This window comes from Crinia signifera, chromosome 7 (genome assembly GCF_055691185.1).
Source record: "Crinia signifera chromosome 7, ASM5569118v1, whole genome shotgun sequence".
NCBI classification, from domain to species: Eukaryota; Metazoa; Chordata; class Amphibia; order Anura; family Myobatrachidae; genus Crinia; species Crinia signifera.
In genome coordinates this window covers 160,229,826-160,242,854 of record NC_139223.1, presented here as the reverse complement: position 1 = coordinate 160,242,854, position 13,029 = coordinate 160,229,826, and the positions used below count along the sequence as shown (strand labels likewise).

Below are 13,029 nucleotides of genomic sequence, written 5' to 3'. Positions count from 1 at the left end.
GTTACACAGACAAGGCACTGGCTGCCCGCTACCCACCCACGCTGCACTCTAACTCACCGGGAGCAGCCAGCAGCTGTCGCTGAGCCGGGTGACAACCCGACTACACGTTCCGGGTCGCTGCGGCTGCGCGTTGCCATAAATCACGTGGGACAGACAGAGTCTCTGGGTTACTGTCTCCCGGGTGACGGTGCACAACACTCAGCTCCCGGCCCGGTAGCGGCGCAGGGAACAGCGGGAGGCGCTGTATGTACCCGGTAAGACTGACACTGACAGCGGAGAGAGTAGAACGTAAAATGAGTTTAGTCACAGGAAAAACTTTATTCTGTAAAGACAGAGGTGGGGATCCCATTTTGGGATTAGAGGGGGAGGAGAGATCCCATCATGGAAACAGGGGCACCACAACCTGTTGGCTGGGGGTGGCAAGATATCATTTAATTTTGTCGCTCCTTCAAGGGCAGCTGGACTGGACTTACCCACCACACACCACCTACAAGTTAGCTGAACACAGCTGGAAATGTGGGGAGGACAGGGGGTGCTGCAAGGTAAGGGGATGGGTGGACAAAGTAGGGATGTCCACCAATGATGGTATATGACCAATGTAGAATAGTTTTGCCATAGATGGGGAAAACCTAGGGTTACCACCCGTCCGGGATTACTCCGGACAGTCCGGTAATTAAGCCAGATGTCCGGAGTCCAGACGGGTGGCGTTCCCGGACTATATAATGTCCGGGAACCGCGCTGCCACTACCACTAGTGACTTACTAGAGCGCGAGCCGAGGTGAGGAGATGCGCCGGGAGTTGACACGGGGAGAGATAGCCGCTGTGCAGACCTGTCTGACAGTCTGCTCGTCGGCTATTTCAAATCTCGCGGTTCAGCAGTCAATCAGGAGTGGTGGATCCTGATTGGCTGCTAGACCGTGAGATTTGAAATAGCCAGGCGGGGGTGGCGTTGTAGCAGGCAGATGTGCGGGACATGTGTGGTACCTGTGGGAGCAGACGCGCTGCTAGTTACATGAGACATAGAACAGTAAGTCTAACTGCGGCTGCTGCATGTAAGAAGCGCCATGTCAGTGCTCCTGACGGGGCAGCACCTCATCCCCGGGACCTCAAGCCTCCGCTACCTTTCAAGCAGTTTTCTGGGTTTTTTTTTAAAAAATCAGTCAGTGTCAGAAAGCTGTGTCAGGGAGCAGTGTCAGTCAGCGTCAGGGAGCAGTGTCAGTCAGCGCCAGGGAGCAGTGTCAATGTTAGAGAGATGTGTCCGGGAGCATTGTCAGTGAGCTGTGCCAGAGAGTTGTCAGGGTCAGTGTCAAGGATTCCGACGACATTTTAATTATAAGGTTGGCTGACATCAGGCTGGATGCTGCATGTCCAGCCATTCTAGTGTGCTTCCACTGCCTACCATCTGTAACAGTAAAAGTGACCCCCCCCCATGGCTGCTGCTGTGTGGCACACTGGCACTGGCTATCTGAGGAGCCCTAAGTTGCCCCCTGCTGCTTTAATGCTTGGCCTGTTGTCCAGACTGAGTGACACTGACACCATACCAGCTGTCCCAGAGACCCAGGTCCCAGTCAGTGTCTGTCTGACAGACTACCGAGGCACTCTCCACTGCCCACCCCAGCCCCACCACTGTGTATTGCAGGCCAGTGCTGTCTCCAGCCCTGTGTGGGCTGCCTGTGGCTGAGGCTGCCCCCCTGCCTTAGCAGGCCCTAGGGTCCCCTCCTGCCCTCAACAGGGACCCTCTCTTCTGCTCCTGCTGACCTGACTGATAGAGCATGCAACCCCTGGCATAGAGCATGAAACCCGTAGCAGCAAGCATGTAGGTAAGCGGCACTTATGTGGCATAATATGTAATAGGCATTACGGCATGTGGTATTATATGTAATGGGCATTATAGCATGTTGCAGAATATGAATTGGGCATTGCGGTGTGTCGCAGAACATGTAATGGATTTAATGGCATGTGGTATAATATGTAATGGGTATGGGACTTGTAACAAGCATTACGGTGTTATCCATAGTTTTAAAAAATTGTTGAGCCCTGGCATAACTTGTAATGGTCATCATGGCCTCTGGTGCGCACGGTAACTGTTGTCCTTCTTTTATGGAAAAATTGTTGAGCCCTGGCATAATGTGTAATAGGCACTATGGCATGTGGTATAATATGGATGTGTGACATGTAATAGGCATTATGGGGCAAATTTTTGGTGCGCGCCTTCGGCGCGCACTGTCCATCTTCTCCCTATTTTTTTTCAAAATTGTCCACTCTTAACGTGTAATGGGCATCACAGTGTGTGCCATAATATATAATGGGCATCAGTGTGTGGCATAACGTGTAATGGGCATTACAGTGTGTGTGACGTAACGTGTATGTGGTATTACTGTGTGCGAAATCAAGAATAGATTTGAAGCAAATGTAAAAAATAATAATAAGGCGGGTCAAGGGGCGGGGCTGGGGGCGGGTCAATGGGTGGGCTGGGGGTGTGTCAAGGGGCGGGTCACTGTCCGGGAATCGCTCAACACAAAGGTGGTAACCCTAGTATTACAGCAAGCCTGTCCAACCTGCGGCCCTCCAGCCATTGTGAAACTACACATCCCAGCATGCCCTGCCGCACTCTTGCTGTTAGATAATGCTAAAACTGTGGCAAGGCATGCTGGGATGTGTAGTTTCACAACAGCCGGAGGGCTGCAGGTTGGTTAGGTATGTTATACAGTATTCCACAGGGGGGAGAGAGAATGTACCAGGCAATCACTTCCTAGTTGCCATTTTACAACGTGTTTAAAAAATGGCAGTTAGGAGCTGATTGGCTGGTTGTTTGGCTCTCTCCACAATATCTCCATCCACTTTATCTCTCTCTCCAAGACTTAGTAAATAGGCCCCAAGTCACAATATTGTTTCCCATTCATAACGGCGTTGGTTTTCTGTGACTATACTGATAATGTACTCAGGCCCCCCAAACCCCCCCCCCCCCCCCATGCGTTTCTCATGTCCCCGCAATAGGTCCCAGTATCAGTGGGCGTTCTCTGTAAATGACTTAATATTGTCTCTCCGACTCACAGATCCATACATATACCGCTCAGGTGAACGTAGTGGGCGGGGCTGGAACGCCTGCTCATGACAGTGTGCTCAGCTGGAGAGTGACCTGATCCCTATAGCCAGCCTGCAGCACATTGCTCCCGTGGTGGCGCATGCCAGGGTTAGGACAGGGCACCACACAAGTGGGGCTCGGCCAGTCCGCCAGCACCTAAACCTGCTTCATCTGCGTTATACAAATCCGTCACTGATAATGGACTGTCTGGGGTTAGGCTGGGGGCTCGGCCAGTCCGCCAGCACCTAAGCCTGCTTCATCTGCGGTATTGGCGCTGCTTGTTCCATACAAATCCGTCACTGATAATGGACTGTCTGGGGTTAGGCTGGGGCTCGGCCAGTCCGTCTGCACCTAAACCTGCTTCATCTGCGGTATTGGCGCTGCTTGTTCTATATAAATCCGTCACTGATAATGTACTGGCTGGGGTTAGGCTGAGGGCTCGGTCAGTCCGCCTGCACCTAAACCGGCTTCATCTGCGGTATTGGCGCTGCTTGTTCCATACAATGCTGTCACCAATGATGTGCTGTCTGGGGTTAGGCTGAGGGCTCGGTCAGTCCGCCTGCACCTAAACCTGCTTCATCTGCGGTATTGGCGCTGCTTGTTCCATACAATGCCGTCACCAATGATGTGCTGTCTGGGGTTAGGCTGAGGGCTCGGTCAGTCTGCCAGCACCTAAACCTGCTTCATCTGCGGTATTGGTGTTGCTTGTTCCATACCATGCCGTTACCAATGAAGTACTGTCTGGGGTTAGGCTGGGGGCTTGGCCAGTCCGCCTGCACCTAAACCTGCTTCATCTGCGGTATTGGCGCTGCTTGTTACATACAAAGCCGTCACCATTAATGGACTGTCTGGGGTTAGGCTGGGGGCTCGGCCAGTCCGCCTGCACCTAAACCTGCTTCATCTGCGGTATTGGCGCTGCTTGTTCCATACAAAGCCGTCACCATTAATGGACTGTCTGGGGTTAGGCTGGGGGCTCGGCCAGTCCGCCTGCACCTAAACCTGCTTCATCTGCGGTATTGGCGCTGCTTGTTCCATACAAAGCCGTTACCATTAATGGACTGTCTGGGGTTAGGCTGGGGCTCGGCCAGTCCGTCTGCACCTAAACCTGCTTCATCTGCGGTATTGGCGCTGCTTGTTCCATACAAATCCGTCACTGATAATGGACTGTCTGGGGTTAGGCTGGGGCTCGGCCAGTCCGCCTGCACCTAAAGCTGCTTCATCTGCGGTATTGGCGCTGCTTGTTCCATACAATGCAGTCACCAATGATGTGTTGTCTGGGGTTAGGCTGGGGGCTCGGTCAGTCTGCCTGCACCTAAACCTGCTTCATCTGCGGTATTGGCGCTGCTTGATCCATACAATGCCGTCACCAATGATGTGTTGTCTGGGGTTAGGCTGGGGGCTCGGTCAGTCTGCCTGCACCTAAACCTGCTTCATCTGCGGTATTGGCGCTGCTTGTTCCATACAATGCTGTCACTAATGATGTGTTGTCTGGGGTTAGGCTGAGGGCTCGGTCAGTCTGCCTGCACCTAAACCTGCTTCATCTGCGGTATTGGCGCTGCTTGTTCCATACAATGCCGTCACCAATGATGTGTTGTCTGGGGTTAGGCTGGGGGCTCGGTCAGTCTGCCTGCACCTAAACCTGCTTCATCTGCGGTATTGGCGCTGCTTGTTCCATACAATGCTGTCACTAATGATGTGTTGTCTGGGGTTAGGCTGGGGCTCGGCCAGTCCTCATTCTCCATTGGCAAATCCTTGTGGTTCCTGTAAACTGTCAACACAAGCAATAGAATGTCACTGAAATGGTCGACATGAAGTTTTTCATGTTGTGTATGTCGATGTGTAGATTTGATCACATAGACCCTAAGTACTGTTCCGCGTTTGCCTGCCATGCCGCTCGGAGTTCATGTGAATGCTATCGTACGAAACCGCGTCAACAAAAATGAATCACAATTAAAAAACACCTCATGTCAACCATTGTCGACATTTTTGCTTGGGTCAGCCTCTAGTCTTTGTTAATCATATGGGACAGATACCGATGGCGTTACCGTCTCTCGTGTTGCAGCGTGTATACGTGTGTAATGTGTCTACGTCTGTGCCGGCGTCTGAGACCACATTGGTAACCCTCTGTCATGTTCCTCCTCAGGGCCCTGGGGCTGTATATCCGCGGCGTTGAGGAGAACAGCAGGACTAAACGCGATGGTCTGTTCCAGGAGAATGAATGCATTGTGAGGATTAACAAGATGGAGCTGATGGACCGGTCGTTTACACAGTGAGTGCCGCGCCGCGCCGCGTTCTCGCCGGTACGCTCTATTCACATAAGTGCAACAGCTTCGGGCGATTAAATCATTATTCCTGTCACCATTATAGGGGAGATGGACATTGTAGGTAACAGACAGGTGAGGTTAGTTGCATATCATCATCATGTCAACATTTTGAACCTGCGGACATATCGCATGTCGACCTTTTGGGACAGACCTATTATTTATCTAGACACTGTAGTTCTATCACCTAGAACCAATGTTCTGTATGTACATTGGGGATTGCATCATGGCTGCCGTCTCACGTTGGCACCAGCAGACCCTTGTGATGTCACTGATGGTCCATGGGCGTTACCGATGACTTCACCTGGTCATCTGCTTATGTTTTCAGGGCCCAGGAAATCTTCCGCCAAGCCATGAAGGACCCGGACGTGGTGGTGGAAGTAGTCCCGTATCATTACCGCGAGCAGTATGAGAAGTCCGTCATCTCTTCTCTGTCCCTATTGGAGGACGACGACCATGACGAAATTCCCAATATAAAACCGCCACCGCCGCCCGGTCACGGAAAGCTGACAGTAAAGATGAGCGAGAGTAACAGGACAGACCCGGAGCCCACTGGTCCGGCCGCCATTTACTCCTCTCCGTCCCTTTCACCCCTAGGGTTTGGGAACAAAAAACTTGCCAAGTTGACGAGGATTGATCTGAAAAAGGGTAAAATATGTATTGTAGTTGTCTTTGTACTCTCTTGTGTGTGTACGTGTGTGTGTCTGTGTGTGTACGTGTCTGTGTACGCGTGTGTGTCTGTGTACGTGGGTGCGTTGTGCTCTGTCCTGAAAGTCCCTTATATCGCTTGTGTATCCCACCCAGGCGCAGATGGACTCGGGTTCACAGTGGTCACCAGAGATTCTACTGTCCATGGACCTGGGCCTATTTTTGTGAAGAACATCCTTCCCAAAGGAGCAGCCATAACAGACGGCCGATTGCTCTCCGGTGACCGTATAATGGAGGTATGTGCTGAGGTTACTGAGGTTACAGCACAAGAACATTACAGATTTATACTCCTGTGAGATTGTTCCAGGGTTGGGGGGTAATGGATTTACCCCGTGTGGTGCCATCGCTGTAGGAAGGTCTTGGCTGATGGGAATAAAGTCTCTGAGATTAGACGTCCCACCCTGAGGTTTCTGTTGCAAACATTAAAGTGAACTTTGTAAATGCCACATAAATGTAAAAGCGATTGCATTCTCCGATCTGCGTATTACAATATATATATACATGGGGCACGTTCCATGGCAGGATAACTCCAGGGCTCAGCGACTGATGAGATTGACGTAGATAGATTGTACATTGCTGGATATGACGGCACCATCTGTCACTCACACTATACAGCGGCCTCGGACAGGGAGATAACGTGCCGCTGTAGTGCCATGCAGCCTTCTACGGCAAGACCCAATAAGTGGCATGCACCAAACCACACCAGGATCCGCGTGCCCGCTAGCTGTACTATAACCGCTTTATGCCATGCTAGGATCCGCGTGCCCGCTAGCTGTATTATAGCCGCTTTATGCCATGCTAGGATCCCCGTGCCCTCTTACTGTATTATAGCCGCTTTGTAATGCCACGCTATGATCCACGTGCCCGCTAGCTGTATTATAGCCGCTTTATGCCATGCTAGGATCCGCGTGCCCGGTAGCTGTATTATAGCGGCTTTGTAATGCCACACCAGGATCCACGTGCCCGCTAGCTGTATTATAGCCGCTTTATGCCATGCTAGGATCCGCGTGCCCGGTAGCTGTATTATAGCGGCTTTGTAATGCCACACCAGGATCCACGTGCCCGCTAGCTGTATTATAGCCGCTTTATGCCATGCTAGGATCCGCGTGCCCGGTAGCTGTATTATAGCGGCTTTGTAATGCCACACCAGGATCCGCGTGCCCGCTAGCTGTATTATAGCCGCTTTATGCCATGCTAGGATCCGCGTGCCCGCTAGCTGTATTATAGCCGCTTTGTAATGCCACGCCAGGATCCGCGTGCCCGTAGCTGTATTATAGCAGCTTTGTAATGCCACGCCAGGATCCGCGTGCCCGTAGCTGTATTATAGCCGCTTTGTAATGCCACGCCAGGATCCGCGTGCCCGTAGCTGTATTATAGCCGCTTTGTCATGCCACGCCAGGATCCGCGTGCCCGTAGCTGTATTATAGCGGCTTTGTAATGCCACGCCAGGATCCGCGTGCCCGCTAACTGTATTATAGCCGCTTTGTAATGCCACGCCAGGATCCACGTGCCCGCTAGCTGTATTATAGCAGTTTTGTAATGCCACGCCAGGATCCGCGTGCCCGTAGCTGTATTATAGCCGCTTTGTAATGCTACGCCAGGATCCACGTGCCCATAGCTGTATTATAGCCGCTTTGTAATGCCACACCAGGATCCACGTGCACGTAGCTGTATTATAGTCGCTTTGTAATGCCACACCAGGATCCACGTGCCCGCTAGCTGTATTATAGCCGCTTTGTAATGCCACGCCAGGATCCGCGTGCCCGCTAACTGTATTATAGCCGCTTTGTAATGCCACACCAGGATCTGCGTGCCCGCTAACTGTATTATAGCCACTTTGTAATGCCACGCCAGGATCTGCGTGCCTGCTAACTGTATTATAGCAGCTTTGTAATGCCACGCCACAATCCGCATGCCCGCTAACTATTATAGCAGCTTTGTAATGCCACGCCTGGATCCGCGTGCCCGCTAACTGTATTATAGCCGCTTTGTAATGCCACGCCAGGATCCGCGTGCCCGCTAGCTGTATTATAGCCGCTTTGTTATGCCACGCTAGGATCCACGTGCCCGATACCTGTATTATAGCCGCTTTGTAATGCCACACTAGGATCCACGTGCCCGCTAACTGTATTATAGCAGCTTTGTAATGCCACGCCAGGATCCGCGTGCCCGCTAACTGTATTATAGCAGCTTTGTCATGCCACGCTAGGATCCACGTGCCCGCTAACTGTATTATAGCAGCTTTGTAATGCCACGCTAGGATCCGCGTGCCTGCTAGCTGTATTATAGCCGCTTTGTAATACCACGCCAGGATCCGCGTGCCCGCTAACTGTATTATAGCAGCTTTGTAATGCCACACCAGGATCCGCGTGCCCGCTAACTGTATTATAGCGGCTTTGTAATTCCACGCTAGGATCCGCGTGCCCGCTAGCTGTATTATAGCGGCTTTGTAATGCCACGCTAGGATCCGCGTGCCCGCTAACTGTATTATAGCCACTTTGTAATGCCATGCCAGGATCCACGTGCCCGTAGCTGTATTATAGCCGCTTTGTAATGCCACGCCAGGATCCGCGTGCCCACTAACTGTATAATAGCCGCTTTGTAATGCCACGCCAGGATCCGCGTGCCCACTAACTGTATAATAGCCGCTTTGTAATGCCATGCCAGGATCCACGTGCCCGTAGCTGTATTATAGCCGCTTTGTAATGCCACGCCAGGATCCGCGTGCCCACTAACTGTATAATAGCCGCTTTGTAATGCCACGCCAGGATCCACGTGCCGCTAACTGTATTATAGCAGCTTTGTAATTCCACGCTAGGATCCGCGTGCCCGCTAGCTGTATTATAGCCGCTTTGTAATGCCACGCTAGGATCCGCGATCCCGCTAGCTGTATTATAGCCGCTTTGTAATGCCACGCCAGGATCCGCATGCCCGCTAGCTGTATTAAAGCCGCTTTGTAATGCCACACTAGGATCCGCATGCCCGCTGACTGTATTATAGCCACTTTGTAATGCCATGCCAGGATCCACGTGCCCGTAGCTGTATTATAGCCGCTTTGTAATGCCACGCCAGGATCCGCGTGCCCACTAACTGTATAATAGCCGCTTTGTAATGCCACGCCAGGATCCGCATGCCCGCTAGCTGTATTATAGCGGCTTTGTAATGCCACGCTAGGATCCGCGTGCCCGCTAACTGTATTATAGCCACTTTGTAATGCCATGCCAGGATCCACGTGCCCGTAGCTGTATTATAGCCGCTTTGTAATGCCACGCCAGGATCCGCGTGCCCACTAACTGTATAATAGCCGCTTTGTAATGCCACGCCAGGATCCACGTGCCGCTAACTGTATTATAGCCGCTTTGTAATGCCACGCTAGGATCCGCGATCCCGCTAGCTGTATTATAGCCGCTTTGTAATGCCACGCCAGGATCCGCATGCCCGCTAGCTGTATTAAAGCCGCTTTGTAATGCCACACTAGGATCCGCATGCCCGCTAGCTTTATTATAGCCGCTTTGTAATGCCACGCTAGTATCCGCGTGCCCGCTAACTGTATTATAGCCGCTTTGTTATTTCCACGCCAGGATCCGCGTGCCCGCTAACTGTATTATAGCCGCTTTGTAATGCCATGCTAGGATCCGCGTGCCCGCTAACTGTATTATAGTCGCTTTGTAATGCCACGCTAGGATCCGCGTGCCCACTAGCTGTATTATAGTCGCTTTGTAATGCCACGCTAGGATCCGCATCCCCACTAGCTGTATTATAGTCGCTTTGTAATGCCACACTAGGATCCGCATCCCCACTAGCTGTATTATAGTCGCTTTGTAATGCCACGCTAGGATCCGCATCCCCACTAGCTGTATTATAGTCGCTTTGTAATGCCACACTAGGATCCGCGTGCCCGTAGCTGTATTATAGCGGCTTTGTAATTCCACGCTAGGATCCGCGTGCCCGCTAGCTGTATTATAGCGGCTTTGTAATGCCACGCTAGGATCCGCGTGCCCGCTAACTGTATTATAGCCACTTTGTAATGCCATGCCAGGATCCATGTGCCCGTAGCTGTATTATAGCCGCTTTGTAATGCCACGCCAGGATCCGCGTGCCCACTAACTGTATAATAGCCGCTTTGTAATGCCACGCCAGGATCCACGTGCCGCTAACTGTATTATAGCAGCTTTGTAATTCCACGCTAGGATCCGCGTGCCCGCTAGCTGTATTATAGCCGCTTTGTAATGCCACGCTAGGATCCGCGATCCCGCTAGCTGTATTATAGCCGCTTTGTAATGCCACGCCAGGATCCGCATGCCCGCTAGCTGTATTAAAGCCGCTTTGTAATGCCACACTAGGATCCGCATGCCCGCTAGCTGTATTATAGCGGCTTTGTAATGCCACGCTAGGATCCGCGTGCCCGCTAACTGTATTATAGCCACTTTGTAATGCCACGCCAGGATCCACGTGCCCGTAGCTGTATTATAGCCGCTTTGTAATGCCACGCCAGGATCCGCGTGCCCACTAACTGTATAATAGCCGCTTTGTAATGCCACGCCAGGATCCACGTGCCGCTAACTGTATTATAGCAGCTTTGTAATTCCACGCTAGGATCCGCGTGCCCGCTAGCTGTATTATAGCCGCTTTGTAATGCCACGCTAGGATCCGCGATCCCGCTAGCTGTATTATAGCCGCTTTGTAATGCCACGCCAGGATCCGCATGCCCGCTAGCTGTATTAAAGCCGCTTTGTAATGCCACACTAGGATCCGCATGCCCGCTAGCTTTATTATAGCCGCTTTGTAATGCCACGCTAGTATCCGCGTGCCCGCTAACTGTATTATAGCCGCTTTGTTATTTCCACGCCAGGATCCGCGTGCCCACTAACTGTATAATAGCCGCTTTGTAATGCCATGCTAGGATCCGCGTGCCCGCTAACTGTATTATAGCAGCTTTGTAATTCCACGCTAGGATCCGCGTGCCCACTAGCTGTATTATAGTCGCTTTGTAATGCCACACTAGGATCCGCATCCCCACTAGCTGTATTATAGTCGCTTTGTAATGCCACACTAGGATCCGCGTGCCCGTAGCTGTATTATAGCGGCTTTGTAATGCCACGCTAGGATCCGCGTGCCCACTAGCTGTATTATAGCCGCTTTGTAATGCCACGCTAGGATCCGCGTGCCCGTAGCTGTATTATAGTGGCTTTGTAATGCCAGGCCAGGATCCACGTGCCCGTAGCTGTATTATAGCCGCTTTGTAATGCCACGCCAGGATCCGCGTGCCCACTAACTGTATAATAGCCGCTTTGTAATGCCACGCCAGGATCCACGTGCCGCTAACTGTATTATAGCAGCTTTGTAATGCCATGCCAGGATCCGCGTGCCCGCTAGCTGTATTATAGCCGCTTTGTAATGCCACGCTAGGATCCGCGATCCCGCTAGCTGTATTATAGCCGCTTTGTAATGCCACGCCAGGATCCGCATGCCCGCTAGCTGTATTAAAGCCGCTTTGTAATGCCACACTAGGATCCGCATGCCCGCTAGCTTTATTATAGCCGCTTTGTAATGCCACGCTAGTATCCGCGTGCCCGCTAACTGTATTATAGCCGCTTTGTTATTTCCACGCCAGGATCCGCGTGCCCGCTAACTGTATTATAGCCGCTTTGTAATGCCACGCTAGGATCCGCGTGCCCACTAGCTGTATTATAGTCGCTTTGTAATGCCACGCTAGGATCCGCGTGCCCACTAGCTGTATTATAGTCGCTTTGTAATGCCACACTAGGATCCGCGTGCCCACTAGCTGTATTATAGCCGCTTTGTAATGCCACACTAGGATCCGCATGCCCACTAGCTGTATTATAGCCGCTTTGTAATGCCACGCTAGGATCCGCGTGCCCACTAGCTGTAATACAGAGATGACCTCTGTCATCTTACAGGCTAATCGTGCAAACGCTGATCATTGGCCCTACGTGTGCCTGCAGATGATGCCCATAGAATTGCATCATTGCGGGCAGTTCAGGTGCAAATAGTAGCTATCGTGGCGCATTGGCATCCGCGACTCATTCACAGGTAAGATGAGCGCTGTCACATCTGTATTCCACCCAAACACAGCTGTATACATATCACATGTTACATAGGATTCAGTATGAAATCCCGGCGGTCGGGATCCTGGCGTTCAAAATCCGACGCCGGAATCCCGACCGCCGAAATCCCGACACGGGGGGGACGTGGATCGCCCCCCATTGCGGGCTCGCTGCGCTCGCCACGCAGTGGGCCCGGTGCCTCGCTACGCTCGGCACGCTAATTTATTCTCCCTCCAGGGGTGTCGTGGACACTCACGGAGGGAGAAAGTGTCGGGATTTCGGCGGTCGGGATTCTGAACGCCGGGATCCCGACCGCCGGGATTTAAACTGCATCCCGTTACATATCACACATATCACATGTTACATATCAGGATGAATAATGTCATTGTAGATCTCCATTAAGGCAGATAATATATTCCTATAAAGCATAGACTCTGATTGGTGGAGATGTATCTTGCCCAGAGTAGCCAATCAGCACCTATCGTTTATCTAGCACAGAGAGCTGACAGTAGCGGATTGGCTGCTTTGGTTGGTTTCTCCTCCTGTAGAGTGTGTAACGATTACCATGTGTCAGTCACTGTGCGTTGCCTGTCAGTCGCTGTGCGTTGCCTGTCAGTCGCTGTGCGCTGCCTGTCAGTCGCTGTGCGTTGAGTGTAAATTTTCTTTCTGTGTACAGGTGAATGGCGTTGTGATTGCCGGGAAAACCCAGGAGGAGCTGGTGACCATGCTGCGGGGCACCAAACTGGGCAACACTGTGTCCCTGGTGGTTGCCCGTCAAGAGGAGGCCTTCCTGCCCCGAGAACTGGTAAGGCCCATAACCCTACAGACTTTATGGTGATTGTTGCCG

The 13,029-nt window shown here is 51.9% G+C and overlaps 1 protein-coding gene across 5 annotated transcripts in view; it reads left to right on the top strand.

The window, feature by feature from the left end:
- The window catches only part of PARD3B (par-3 family cell polarity regulator beta), a 777,127-nt gene that overhangs the window by 247,577 nt on the left and 516,521 nt on the right, over positions 1-13,029 (top strand). For all 5 annotated transcript variants that reach the window (XM_083154121.1, XM_083154120.1, XM_083154119.1 and 2 more), the window contains exons 7-10: positions 5,229-5,354; positions 5,735-6,054; positions 6,211-6,350; positions 12,859-12,987. In XM_083154121.1, coding sequence (XP_083010247.1) covers positions 5,229-5,354; positions 5,735-6,054; positions 6,211-6,350; positions 12,859-12,987 — 715 coding nt within the window. The remainder of the gene's footprint in view (positions 1-5,228; positions 5,355-5,734; positions 6,055-6,210; positions 6,351-12,858; positions 12,988-13,029) is intronic.